Genomic DNA, 13708 nt, shown 5'->3' with positions numbered 1-13708 from the left:
ACAAAGTTTGGTTCAGGAGGATGACAATGCTCTGGGTATCCTCTCTAGGTTGACCTCTAGAACAGCCTTGCCCCAGCCTTGCCTCCCAGGCTTCTACCAGGCAGGTGGGTGCAGATCTCTTTCACAAGTTGGATCATGTTTCTCGGTCAGATGAGTGAGACCTGGTCTCCCATCGAGGGCCTTATGAGAGAGAGGGTGAAGCTGAGGGACGTTTGTCCAAGGAATCAGATCCTCATACTTCAGGGAGGCAGCCTGTCTTGTATGCTCAGGCTACTATGGATGGAGCATATAAGATTAGGCACTAGATGGGTGCTGTGTAAGCCCAGACAGCCCACTCTGTGACCAGTGTGGCAATTGAACTCTCTTTCCCTTTTCTAAACCACATGTCCAGTCTACCCCTGAAGGCTGAGGCTTGTCAACCAAAGGTCCTGTTGCTCCTTCAACTGCTTGTGGCCTGGGTCCTCTGCGGGGGAGATGGATAGAGCACAGAAGGTCCTCATACCTCAGGGAGGCAGGTCCTCATACCTCATACCTCATATTTGGCTTTGTTTCTCCAGCCAAAGTCACTTACTGGTTCTGCCCTCATTCCCAGAAGGTGGCAGTAGGCCTTTGAAACCAGCTTGTTCCTCATTGCTCCTCAAGTAATGAATGAGGCTACTGTGCAGGATTAGGGCTGCATGCCAATATCCTTGTTTTTTTTTTTTTTTTTTTTTCCTGTACTGGGGATTGAACTCAAGGGTGCTCTACCACTGAGTTACTTTCCTAGCCCTTTTATTTTTATTTTTTAAATTTTGGAGACAGGGTTTCACTGTTACCCAGCCTGGCCTCAAATTTGCAATCATTTTGCCTCAGCCTCCTGAGTCACTGGGATTACAGGTGTGCATCACTGTGCCCTCCTCACTATTCTGGTATTAAGGGCTTTTGGTAGAGTTGTACTTTCCTATTTGCTTGGGTGGTGAAATGGGAACAGAGGGGTGTTACTTCTGGGCAGAAATCTTTAGGAGCCAATGTGTTACTTGTCACACTCTTTTCCCTTTGTCACAAATGACTGGCAGTGTTCCAGAGACTGCAGGCTCTGTCATGCTGGGTCCCTGAATGAGGACAATGTGGTGTCAGGTCCTTACCAACCAATGAGGGGAACATAGTATGAGTGAGAAATAATCCTTTTAAATAATCACTGAATTTTGGGAGATGTTTGTTACAATAGTGCACCTTAGTTCATCCTGACTGCTACAGCCACAGTAAGACCAAGAAGTCTCTACTACTCCCAACACAGACCAGACTAGTCTAGTGGGCTCTGAGGTGCTCTCATTTATGGAGCACCCAGTGGGAGCTGTGTGTTCTGTCCAGTAAGCAGGTATGTTGTTGAATTTCTATTACAAGATGAAACATTGTGTCAATGACCCAAATGCCCAGAAGGAGGAGTAATTCATCCTCCATGCAGGTGATACACAACTAGAACTTGAAAAGTTTCAATTCATTGACACCAATAGCAGTTAACCTTTTTTTTTTTTTTTTGAGTAGCTATTGTGTACTTGGAACTGCTCTAAACTCCACTTATTTGAATTAATTTAATCTTTATAAGAATCCCTGAGGGTGGGTACTATCATCCCCATTTCTCAAAGGGAGAGACTGACACACAGAGTTTAAAGTAACTTATCTGAGACCCCAGGAATCAAACCCTAGAGCCACTGTCTTTGGCATTTTAGACATAAGGGTCAGGCTAGGTGAATATGTTTATATTAAAGGGTTTATGTGACCAGGGTGTGATATTGTCTGGAGTAAATTTTTCATAGGGCAAATGAAAGAATGTCATTGGAGTTGTGGTTGGAAGTATGGACCAGACTTTGAGGAGGTCTTGGATGTCAGGTTGAGGGCTTTGAAACTGTCCTGAAATCAACAGACTTTGGAGGTCTTTAGGAATGTAACTGATCGTGTGGGTGCTGCATTGGAGGGTAGGTGTTAGAGGAGGCAGAAGCCGAGTAGAGGAGGCTATAAAATGGCCCGGAGAGAGAAGGGCAGCCTGGCCTAGTACAGAGCAGAGGTGTGAACTCCAGCCCATTTAGTTTGTTCCCCTTTCCCCTGACACACACCCTTTGAATGACACATATCCTTTTGAATGTATCCACTTCATGTTTATGTGGCTTTCATGTTTTTTTTTTTTTTAAGTGGACTGAAACTTCCTTTAGGGCAGAGTTCCTATTGGATGTTCTCTACCCTGTCCTCTTGTACCTTAACTTAAGTTGATGTTTAGAATGTCTTCCTTGCAAGGCAAAATTCTATACCTTGTCCACAGCCATGCCCAAATGTCATCTGCCTACTGCACACTGTCTTCCTAGTGGTACATCTGTCATTGGATTATAACTGGAATCTAGAACCTTGGTCAATGCTCACTGTTGGCACCAGGCCCCTGGCTTGTGCCAACTACTGAGTGCCCTGCCTTGCCTGGTGTCAGCCAGTCTGTGCAGGTCTTCTCTGCTCACCCATTGTGGGCTCCTTGAGAGAAGAGACCATCTTATTCACCCTATTGTACTGCTGTGGGATTCCAAAGCACATGGAAAAGGAAAGAGAGTCCCATCTGACCTCTTGTCTCAGTCATGGGTAGATGGCTAGACCATCTTTGACGGTGAGATATTCTCATTATAGAGATGCTTGCTTGCCTGACTCATGAAACATTAAACAAATCTTGTTTTTTTTTTCATTTAAAAACAATTAGTCACAACCTCAAGCTAATGGCCGGATATAGCTCAGCAGTCGGCAGACATAGTTCTGAGAACAATAACCTCTCCTGCCTGCCTTGTGCTCTACTAGCTCCCAGAGCCCATTCAAACCCAGTATCCTTATTAAACCCCAGAAATCCCCACAAACCAGGCAGGGCAGGTACTTCTGCCCATTTTTGGATGAAGAAGTAGCCCCAGAAGTGGGGCTACCAGCCAGGTTCACCCCAAGTTTATATAGCTGGCATCCAGCACAGCTGGGCTTGTTCAATCTCAGTTCATTCCCAGACCCTCCAGCTGCCCTCTACCTCTCATTTCTGGTCCCTGCACTGGGACTCAGCTCTATAATGCTCCTGTCTTCAGTACTGAGCAGGTGCCTGATCCCTTCCAGCTCAGATGGCCAGCTCCATCTACTTTTGGAGGATGCTAACTCACAGATCCCTGCTTTCCACTTGACTTGGTCTTTAAACATTTTTTTTTTTTTGCATCAGGGATTGAACCCAGGGCCTCACACATGCTATAGACACACAGTGATAACACACAGACCAAATGCAGATGGAAAGTAATTTTCTTCCAGGTTTGCTGTTTGCCATCTGGATCTGGGACTCCTGAAGTTGTTTAAAATCTGGGAAGCAAAAAAGAAAAGTCAGAGAAATTAAATCCCAATACAAGATTTAGCAAGTTCAAGACAAGCCAAGTAGAATTGACACTGTCCTTAGGCAGTTAGATAGAGGCGCCTGCCAAGGTGTCTTAACTACTGCCTGGGCCTGGGACTGACACCACTTGGTTCTACCTGGCTCCTCTTGGAGATGTCAGGCTGAAGGTTGCCAATTTGGTGATAATTAGTCTTTTTCAGCACATGGGAATTTGCTAGTTTCTAACAGTGTCATAAAGTCTGACCACAAATCTGAGAGGAACCCAGATGGATTAAAGAAAAGAAATTTGGCTTCTATAACCCGGGTCAGTAGCTCAGCGTAGGTCAATGTACCCCCTGGTGGTAGCACTAAAAGAGAGGATGGTAGTTCTCAGTGGCTTTCAGCATCTGTCATATCTGATCTGGCCAACCATCTGCTGGTGTGTCCTCTAGTTGCTTTGTGGTGCTGCCCCTTGTCACCATCAATCCTGAGCTTAGAGAAGCAGCCTCCTCCAAGAAGTTATCATTAAAACATGATGTATTTCTAAGAGTTTTAATGGGTACATTGTTATATAGGTCCAAGAACACCAAGTTTCAAATTATAACCTCCCAAAACCACATTGATTGCTAAGATGCTAACTGTATTGTGAAGTCTAATGAAACCACTTAGTGCAGGTGTTGTTCAGATAAAGCCATACCAATAAATAATTCCTGCCTTCTGCTTAAGGCAAGGCTCAGTGCTAGGTCCAGAGAAGACTGGTGGCATGAAAACCTTCTCTTGCCTTGGAGCTATTTAAGATTCTGAACAGCATGCCACAAAAAGCAGAGAGGTGAAATCTTTATTCAAGCATTAGGAAGCTCCTGAAGATACAAGTATAGCCACTACTGTCCTTGGGCAAGTCATGGGGCCTGCCAGTGTTTCATTTTCATATTTATAAAACGAGGACAAAAAATACCCAGTTCATGAACCTTTTATGAGTGTCCAGTGAGATAGTGTATATAAAGTGCTTATCCCAATATGGCATATTCTATACATGCAATAAATATTTGCCACCATTTTGGTAGAATTAAGCATGGATGTGAGCCACATAAACACAGCCCAGACAGAGAAGAGAGGTTGAAGGTGATAAAGAACACCAGATTTGGTGACCAGAAGAAAGCTAATTCCTTTATAGGCAGGGAGGATGCTCAGAAGGAGTTGAACGTGGATGGAGGAAGAGTCCATCTTGAGGGAATAGGATTGTGGTCCTCACCTGCAGATTCAACAAGGCAGGGAGAGAGTTCAGGGAGAAAGCTGGGCTGGACACCTGGATGAAAGAGTTGCAGGTCAGATGGGTCCTGGGGAGGAGGGAAGGTTTCTAGGGAGGGCATGTGAACTGGGAGGAGGTAAGGGGAAGGACTTGGTTCTGGTGGCTCCTTGTGTAAAGGAAGATCATGATGGGGAAGGGTGTCCATGGAAACAGAGTAGAAGCAGCCAGGGGAGGAGGAGGGCCAGGTTCTCTCTTGCAGGCCTGGGAGTGTGCACAGGGCCATTAGACTCTGGGAGATATGCTACAATCTGAAGGCTCTGTTAACAGAGGGTGCATGTTGGGCCATGGGTGCTGTCTTCAGTGGAGGCCGAAGTCACATTGGATGCTAAGGGCATGATTCTGAGGAGAAGTGTCAACTTCTCTTTCCTTGGATATTGCTCTGATTCATATGGTTATAAGGAAAAGGACCCCGAGGACCCGTGAGTTGAGGGGTCACTGCTGGAGAGTCTTTTTTTTTTATACTATAGATTCCACTTCTGGGCATGCAGTATGCCCACAAGGGTCAAAAGTAAGGATAGGAACCAATATTTGTGCACCCCTGTTCATATTAGCCTTATTCATAATAGCCAACAGGTGGATGTAACCTAAGTGTCCATCAACCAATAAATGGATATACAAACTGGTATGGAATGAACTATTATTCAGCCTTAAAATGGAAGAAAAATTTGATATATACTAAAACATGAATGAAGCCTGCTAATTGAAGAAAGCTAGTTACAAAAAGACAAATATTGTGGGATTTGTAGAAGGATAATAGATAAATTCATGAAGACAGAAAGTAGGAAGGAGGTTGTCAGGGGTTAGAGGAAGGGACAATGGGTAACTGTTGTTTAATGGGTTCAGAAATTCAGTTTAGGAAAATGAAAAAGGTTCTGGAGATGGAGGGTGCTATATGTGTTTAATGCCACAGATCTGTATACTTAAAAATGGTTAATATAGTTTTAGGTTATATGTATGTTACTACCTATGGGGATCATATGGATTGAAGCTGAAATGACACATATAACAGGAAAAGATGTCTAAGCAAGGCGTGGAGCCTGGCAGGATGGCACGGGCCTGGCTTTCACACCCAGGCCAGCAGTGTGGCCAGGAAAATTGTCTCATTGCTTGTGTCACGGATTTCTCACTTGTAAACTGGTTATGACGGCCTCTGTCCTCTAATTGTCTGGGGTTGTTCTATGGCCTGGGAGAGCAGGTTTGGGAAAGCACTTGGTAAACTGTCTTGTAGAGCCCTTGGGGGCGAGTGTACTTTAATGCCTTGACTCAGGGGTCAGAGCTCTCGAGCTTCTCCAGGTAGGGCTGCAACAGGCATGTGGTTGCTCATGTCAGGTTATGTCTGACCGTGGAGTCCTATCAGGTTCCTGAGGGCAGCTGCTAGAGTGACCTTAGCAGGGCATTTTGGTCTGTGACCACTGTGCACATCCACAAAGTCTTTAAGGCTTTTCTCAGCAGATTCTGGGAGAGAATCATCCAATTATTCTCTTAATTCACTGTAGGTGATGCATGAACGTGTTCTCTGTGCATCTAAGATGGTACTAGTGGAAGTGAAAAAACAGGCTGTCATAGTTTTCTGTGTTCTGGGGTTCATTGAATAACCCCAGTTGAGAAAAGCTGGGACCTGTCAGACCTAGATGCCTCCCGAACCCCAGTCTCCACCCTAGGTTTAGGTACACAGGAAGTAAGAGACCTAAGGGAAACAAAGACTGGGTCAAGTTTTCACAGCATCTCAAGACAGGTCCCTAAATGCCAGGCCAGGGCTGTGTGATGGGTAACATGATGGCTCCATTCCTTTTTCTTTATTCTTTTTTTTTGTGTGTGTGTGTGATACTGTGGATTGAGTCCAGGTACACTTTGCCACTGAGCCACAACTGTACCCCTTTTTATTTTATTTTGAGATAGGGTCTCTCTAAGTTGCTGAAACTGACCTCATACTTGTTATCCTCCTATCTTAGCCTCCCCAGTCGCCACTTCCTTCTTCATTTTAAAAACAGGGCAGACTCAGGTTGCTGGGTTTTACTCCACTGGTTATGATGGTACGTTTGGGGAGCTGCTTCCCTGACCACTATGTGCAGGAAAGGTGGGTTTGGGAGGTGGAGCAGTGTTCTCCTTCCCTGAGAGCTGAGGTCACAGCTGTGGGGCTAGTTCTGCAGGCAGCTAAGTGCGCTGTGGCCCTGGCATGGCTGGAGGAGGAGCAATAGCTAAGTGGTTTCTGAAAAAGGGCAAAAATGATGGGAAAAGCTTTGGGATCCTCTGGGAATCAGAGCCGTGGCAACAGCAGCTGCTGCCATTGCTGGAAATGTTTCCTTGAGTGCCAGAGTGCGCCCACGGCCTACCCCTGCAGTACGTCCTGGGGAGGGGCCAAAGGACCCTCACAGAGGCAGGGAGGAGCCAAGGACCCTCACATCAGCCCAACTCTTGCTTCAAGTAGCAATTGTCATTGAGCTCCCTGGCACCCACCGGGTCTGTGGTGTGCCTGAGTCTAGCTGGTAAGTCCCTTTTGTTATTTGATGGTCAGTGCTTTTAGAATGGCCAAGCTGGGCCTTACCATTTGCCAGTTGTGTGACAGTAGGTAATTAAACCAGACTCTCAGTGCCTCATTTACCCCATCTAAAAAATGGGGATAATAGCAGTGATTCATGGAGACTCTTGCTAATGGGGTGCTGCTAGGCAGGGATTAGTTTATTCTTTTGCATCCTCAGGGGTCACGGTGAGGCTGAAGTATAATTACTCTGCACTCAGCTTGGCTAATCGTAAGTACCGGGTAAGTGATAGCGCTGTTGTTATCAATGTTATATTTTGTTCTGTGTTGGGTGAGGAGGCTGCAGCTGCTGCTGAGGCTGGAGGTTTGTGGCTGGAGGTTTGCAGGACATTGCTCTCTCTGTGCGCCGGAGGGGTGCAGGTCTGGCTGGGGTCTTGTCCTGGCTCTTGTCTCTTTGTTCTTGGCAGAGCCCCTCTGTTTTTCATTCCTGGTTTAGGGAGCCTTCACTTCTCCATCCCTCCTGGGGAGATGCTGAGTTCAGAAGAGGGGGTGAGGATGATAGTACTGGGTCCTAGACCAGCATTGTCCCAGCTTCTCAGAATGTCACAGGTGGTAGGAGGGAGGTGCTCCCAGTGGATGGATGACTTGGGCAGAGAGACAAGTGGGAGAACCCCACTCAGATGCCTTGCCTGTGTTGGGGATGGAGGAAGGGAGCCTTCTCCCAGGTGAGGGGCAGTGTCCTGTCTGGCTCTGGAGATGAGGGAGACCCAGAGGTCAAACCAGGTCTTGGTGGGCAGGGTTGGTTTTCAGGGGCATCTTTTAGTGCATCTTGATGAATTTGTGAATCTGGCATAAACCAGAATCCCCACTTCCATTAGAAGACCAACGTGTGTCCACAGACAACACAGTTGGAACCCCCCGTGATCACTGTCAAGGGTTCAGATGTGACAAGTGCATTGCTGTGGGACTTATGTGCAGGGCACACCCAGGCCTGGCAGTGAGACAATCCTGTCCCTGTTCCTCCGTCCACCCTATAGCAAGTGGCTCCTTTTCATTCCTGGGAGAAGCTTGATTCCAGTAGGAAATTATGTAAAGAGTGTGTGGTGCTTATTTGGTGCTTATCTTGCTTCAAGTAGCAATTGAATGGTTTGTGAATAATCACAAATGATGGACTGAATGGCAGTACCTCATGGGTTGCTTCCTATTTACTAGGTTTGGTTAAATTGGGACAAGTCAGAGGGAGAGACAAAGCCCCTAACCAACAACATCACTGAAAGATTCATGGAGACTCCTGCTAATAGGTGCTGCTAGGCAGGGATTAGTTTATTCTCTTGCAGCCAGCCTTACCCAAGAGGAGACCATGGACAGTCCAGGGAAAGCCTAGCATGGGATGTGACCTGGGTCTTATTTGCATTTTGGGTTTTGAGCTTCTTAGGATGCTTGTCTGAGTGGAAGAGTACTTCAAGTTTAGGGCTTGTACCTGGCCCCAGGGGTGGGAGTTCCAGGTCTGAACAGCCCCAAGCTTCTGGTGTGGGGTCTGGGGCTGAGTTTAATGTTCGAGAAAGAATGCCAAGCCTTTCAGAGAGGTGGTTGAGTACTGGCGATGCTCTAGAGTCAGGCCAGCTGGGATCAGATCCAGGTTCCACCTCTTTCTATCTGTGTGATCTCAGGAAAGTAACATAACCTTTCTGGCCTCAGCTTCCACATCTGTGAAATATTTACATCTGAGAGCTCTTGGGAGAATTGAGTGTATGCAGGTAAAGGGCATAGAAGGGCTGTCTGCCTTGTGCATGGAGGATGCTCAAACATGCTGGCTATTCCTATTCCCATTCTCCTCCTATGCCTTTATTTGCATTTGTTTATATTTTTATTAATATATTATTATTATTATTATTATTATTATTATTATTATTATTTAGTGCTGGGTATTGAACCTAGGTCCTTGCTCATGCTAAGACCATGCTTTACCACTAAGCTACACTCTCAGTCTCCTGTGCCTTTTAAATGACTACAGGCTTCCTATACTATGGATGGTCCTTGACAGAAAGTTATCTTCTGAAAGCACAGGTCTCCATGCTTTTGAAGCTACTGGTGGCTTCCTGCCATCCACACAATCGTGTCCACATTCTCTTTCTTGGCCTTCGAGACCTCCAGCCATCAGGTTATAACCCACAGCCTGCCCTATAGTCCCTCTGACTTGCTCTTCAGCTGCTCTGAGATTCTGCCATCTCCCCAGCCTCTGTTCCATCTGCTTTCCTTCCAGGCCCACCTTGTCTGTCTTTCTTCCTCAAAGCCTCCTTCAGCACCTCCATCCTTCCTGTCCCAGGCAGACTCTGGTTTCTGTCTCCCATGGGACATGATTCCTTTTAGACCCACCAGCACAGAGCTGGGCCCCTAGGAGGCTCAGCAGATGGGTTGAATGATGGGATGAACAGGTTGGGGAGTGGCTGTAAGGGGGCTTTCTGTGGCAGGGGTACACTCCCTGCTATAGGGTTCTATCTCATGGGTGAGTTAGGGACAGACTCAGGCCCTCCTGAGAGCAGACCACAGGGGAAGGAGAGTGGACTGTCTTCAGCTGTCTGCTCTGTTTACAAGCTGCAGAGCAATGAGGCGGGCTCACTTTTTTAACATGATCTGGGCATCAGATCATAGCTGATTTATTGCCATGGCCTGGCCATATGCTCTGAGTTTTCACTGTTGAACTTTCACTTGAAAATGCAGGACTTGAGCTGCCTCTTAGTCCTTTAGTGGCTATTTCCCAGACATGGCTGGAATATTGATCTCCCCAACTCACTGCAGAAATAAAAATAAAGAAGCTCTGTGTCTAATTGTTCTCAATTCTCCCACAGAGACCAGAATAGCCTTTTCATAACAGGACACATCAGGCAAGGTCTCTGCTCAGGAGAAGTTTGCAGGGTTCAGGAGAAGTAAAGCAGTGACAGATAGAATTTGTGGACCAAGTGCTGAACTGGGCTAAGGCTATGAGAGTGAATGGACAATGAACCAGGCCCTCTGGAGTTGGGAAGGGCATGACCCATGCAGGGATTAGGAGGTCTTGTGCAGGCTGTATCAGTACCATATCTCAAGGGGAGAGACTGTCTAAGAGATGATAGGATTTGAGCGAGGGGAGAAGAAAGAAAGAGCACCCCAAGTGAGGCCCCATAGGAGCAAAGACCCCTGGGATGGGGTGGCCTGGATATCAAGGAGTAGGATGCCCAGCTGGGTGGGAGGGAAGCATGGGAAATGAAGGCAGGGAGGAGGTGGAAAAGAGCATGAACACCTGCTTACAGCTGTATGTGTGGACCCTAGCAGACAGCTTATCTACTGGGGTTCAGGCCTGGAGGGCCCACAAGCCTCAAATCACTTCATGTCTGAAAGTGCAGGCAGGGATGCCTGAAATACACTAATTTCACAAAATGACAAAAAACCTGTGATTGAGTGCATGCACACACGTAGACAAGCCCCTTCTTATGTCAATGGTTGTGGCGGCCAGGCTGAAGGGCAGAGGCAGGTGGTGCATGTAGCACTTGGGCACCTGAGGTAGGAGGGATGCCTAGTGCAGAGAGTAGGTGTCACCCTGTTCCAGGATACAGACCACTTGACTCTTTGGGGCTGAGATTTCCTCATGACTGACCTCCTTCCTGAATGTAGTTGGTAACAACCACTTTGATGGATGCTTTTATTCTGATCAGGGGAGGGAGGCAGGCAGTGGTACTCATCCTCACTCTGTGGATGAGCCAACTGAGCCTAGAGAATCCCAGAGGAGAGATCCTTCTGCCCCAAGCCCTGAGCCTGTGAGCTGCTCACCCTGGGGTCCAGGGGTGGGAAGTACAGTCCCGAAATCTTTAGTTCTGGGGTGCTGGGGGAAGCAATGGTTGAACTTTTGGGATGTCTTGCTTCACAAGAAACCTGACAAGGAAAGCAGGTAGGGGCTGAGGATGTGCAGTCAAGCTGCAAACAAACCCCATCTCTGTGGCTGTCCACAGGTTGCATACTGATCCACAGAGGATCTGGCAAGGATGAAGAAGTGGGCTAACTTAGACTCAGGTGAGTCTGAGGACCCACCCCACGAGGATTCCTGCCCAGACCCCCCTGATGGAGACCCTAACTCCAAGCAATCTCCAGCCAAGCCTCACATTTTCTCCACGACCAAGAGCCGCACTCGGCTCTTTGGGAAGGGTGATTCAGAGGAAGCATCTCCTATGGATTGCTCTTATGAGGAAGGTGAGCTGGCCTCCTGCCCAACCATCACAGTCAGCTCAGTTGTCATCATCCAGAGGCCTGGGGATGCTCTCACCTGTGCCAGGTAAGTCTAGAGTCCCCTCCCTGCCAGGGTCCCAACCAGCTCTAGGGGCAGCAGGCCCAATCATGAATATAAGACAAGTGGTCCCACTTCTAGGTTAAAGGCCACAGATCTGGGAAGCTGAAGAGCTTTGGGAGGTGGTCTGCCCCAGAGTCTTCACTCTTAAGACCCCTGGGACTCCTGGTTACTGTTGTTGGTGTATATGCTGATCCTAGTTGCCCGTTGATGGCTAGGAATTCAGGCCTGGAATGCTTACCAGCCCTAGACACTTGACTCAAGGTCAGGAGATTTTAGACAGGACAAAACAGCTCCAATGAGAAGCCCATCAGCCTTCCTGTATTCTTCAGAGCAAGGCATGGAGGACTCACAGGCTGGCTGATTTCTGGGCAGTGGTAGGATGCCTTTATAGTTAGCAGGCACCATGCAAATTCCTGCCTCCAGTGCCTTCCAGGTTACTGCCCCCTGAGCCCCAGCAGAGAAGCAAATGAGCTGGGTGTTAGCGGAGGTGGCAGTGATGAAGACTTTATCAATGACACCTACAGTGTGGGGACAGAAGGGAGACACATACTCCAAGGGTCCCTGCTACATTGGAATTCTGGAAGGTCACCTAAGCTGAGGTGTGACTTGGGGATATATATATATATATATATGGTTTGCCTTGGGGTTTGGTCATGTTTCCCTGACAAGCTACAAATGCCCCTGGACCAAGGAGACATGAAGGTATGTGATGAAGGCCTTATCTGTCCCCAGGCAGCTGTCCCAGGACTCTGTCTCTGCTGGTGCTGAGAAGCCCCTCAAGCTCTACGATCGCAGGAGTATATTTGATGCTGTCGCTCAGAATAACTGCCAGGAGCTGGAGAGCCTGCTGCCCTTCCTCCAGAAGAGCAGGAAGCGCCTCACGGACAGCGAGTTCAAAGGTGGCCCCCAGAGGGCTGGCTTCCTGGGAGGGGCCCTTTGCCCAGGTCTGCTCTGACTCTCAGTCTGTCTTTCAGACCCCGAGACAGGAAAGACTTGTTTGCTGAAAGCCATGCTCAACTTGCACAATGGGCAGAATGACACCATCTCTTTGCTCCTGGACATTGCCCGGCAGACAGACAGCCTGAAAGAGTTTGTCAATGCCAGCTACACAGACAGCTACTACAAGGGTGAGGAGGGTGGCAGAGTTGGGCATGGATCAGTCCACCTGGAACCAGAGGGGGGCTCTTATTCCCCTAAGCTCCTGACTCCCTGTACCAGCCACTGTTGGTTTCTCCTGGTTCTGATGGCTACCTTCATCTTCTGCAGTTTCCTCCCTTGGCCCTGGGGTCCCTGCCTCCCTCCTGCTGATTTGGTGGTCCCTGGCCCTGGAAGTCATGGCCTTTGGCCTCTCTACTACCATTCCTTGCCCCTGGGCAGTTTTGACAACTGTACCTTGCAATCTGGTACTTCTTGTTCTCAGGAGTCTCTATCCTGTCTCAAGACCTTCCTAGGTCTCCTTTGAGGATCCTGGCTTGGCCTTCTGGGGTGGGGAGGGGTCATTGATGTACTTTCTGTCCAGTTCCTTCAGTAGCAGCTGCTGCCTGCCCAGGGCCCTTTCCTGGGTGTACCTGTCCCAGTCCCCACAGGACTATGATCACAAAGCCAACTGTGAGCATCCTCCATAGGCCAGACAGCATTGCACATTGCCATTGAGAGGCGGAACATGGCACTGGTGACCCTCCTGGTGGAGAATGGAGCAGATGTCCAGGCTGCTGCAAATGGGGACTTCTTCAAGAAAACCAAAGGGCGACCTGGCTTTTACTTTGGTAGGAATGCCATATGGCAGATACATGGCTTCTTCACTTTTGCTAATGGGATGTTTGAGGCAGAGGAAGAGGCAGAGTCAGAGGCTGAGGCAGAGGGAGTTGGAGGCCCTGTGGTTCAGGGACCGCCAGTCTCACCATGAGCCCTGTGTTGGCTGCAGGTGAGCTGCCCCTCTCCCTGGCTGCGTGCACCAACCAGTTGGCCATTGTGAAGTTCCTGCTGCAGAATTCCTGGCAGCCGGCTGACATCAGCGCCAGGGACTCAGTGGGCAACACAGTGCTGCACGCCCTGGTGGAGGTGGCAGACAACACGGCCGACAACACCAAGTTTGTGACGAGCATGTACAACGAGATCCTGATCCTGGGAGCCAAGCTCCACCCTACATTGAAGTTGGAGGAACTCATCAACAAGAAGGGGCTCACACCGTTGGCTCTGGCCGCCAGCAGTGGGAAGATTGGGGTAGGGAGGGAACTTTATCCTGAG

At 48.4% G+C, this 13708-nt stretch overlaps 1 protein-coding gene across 1 annotated transcript in view; it reads left to right on the top strand.

Moving 5' to 3' along the window:
* The window catches only part of Trpv1 (transient receptor potential cation channel subfamily V member 1), a 45041-nt gene that overhangs the window by 7863 nt on the left and 23470 nt on the right, over positions 1-13708 (top strand). Inside the window, exons 2-6 of the mRNA XM_005337297.5 lie at positions 11127-11446; positions 12194-12360; positions 12436-12588; positions 13087-13227; positions 13386-13684. Of these exons, the coding sequence (XP_005337354.1) occupies positions 11160-11446; positions 12194-12360; positions 12436-12588; positions 13087-13227; positions 13386-13684 (1047 nt within the window). The 5' untranslated portion in view covers positions 11127-11159. The remainder of the gene's footprint in view (positions 1-11126; positions 11447-12193; positions 12361-12435; positions 12589-13086; positions 13228-13385; positions 13685-13708) is intronic.

The sequence above is a fragment of the Ictidomys tridecemlineatus genome, chromosome 3 (genome assembly GCF_052094955.1).
Source record: "Ictidomys tridecemlineatus isolate mIctTri1 chromosome 3, mIctTri1.hap1, whole genome shotgun sequence".
Taxonomy (NCBI): Eukaryota; Metazoa; Chordata; class Mammalia; order Rodentia; family Sciuridae; genus Ictidomys; species Ictidomys tridecemlineatus.
Note: the sequence above shows the minus strand (reverse complement) of the source record. Positions and strands in the feature narration are given on the sequence as shown.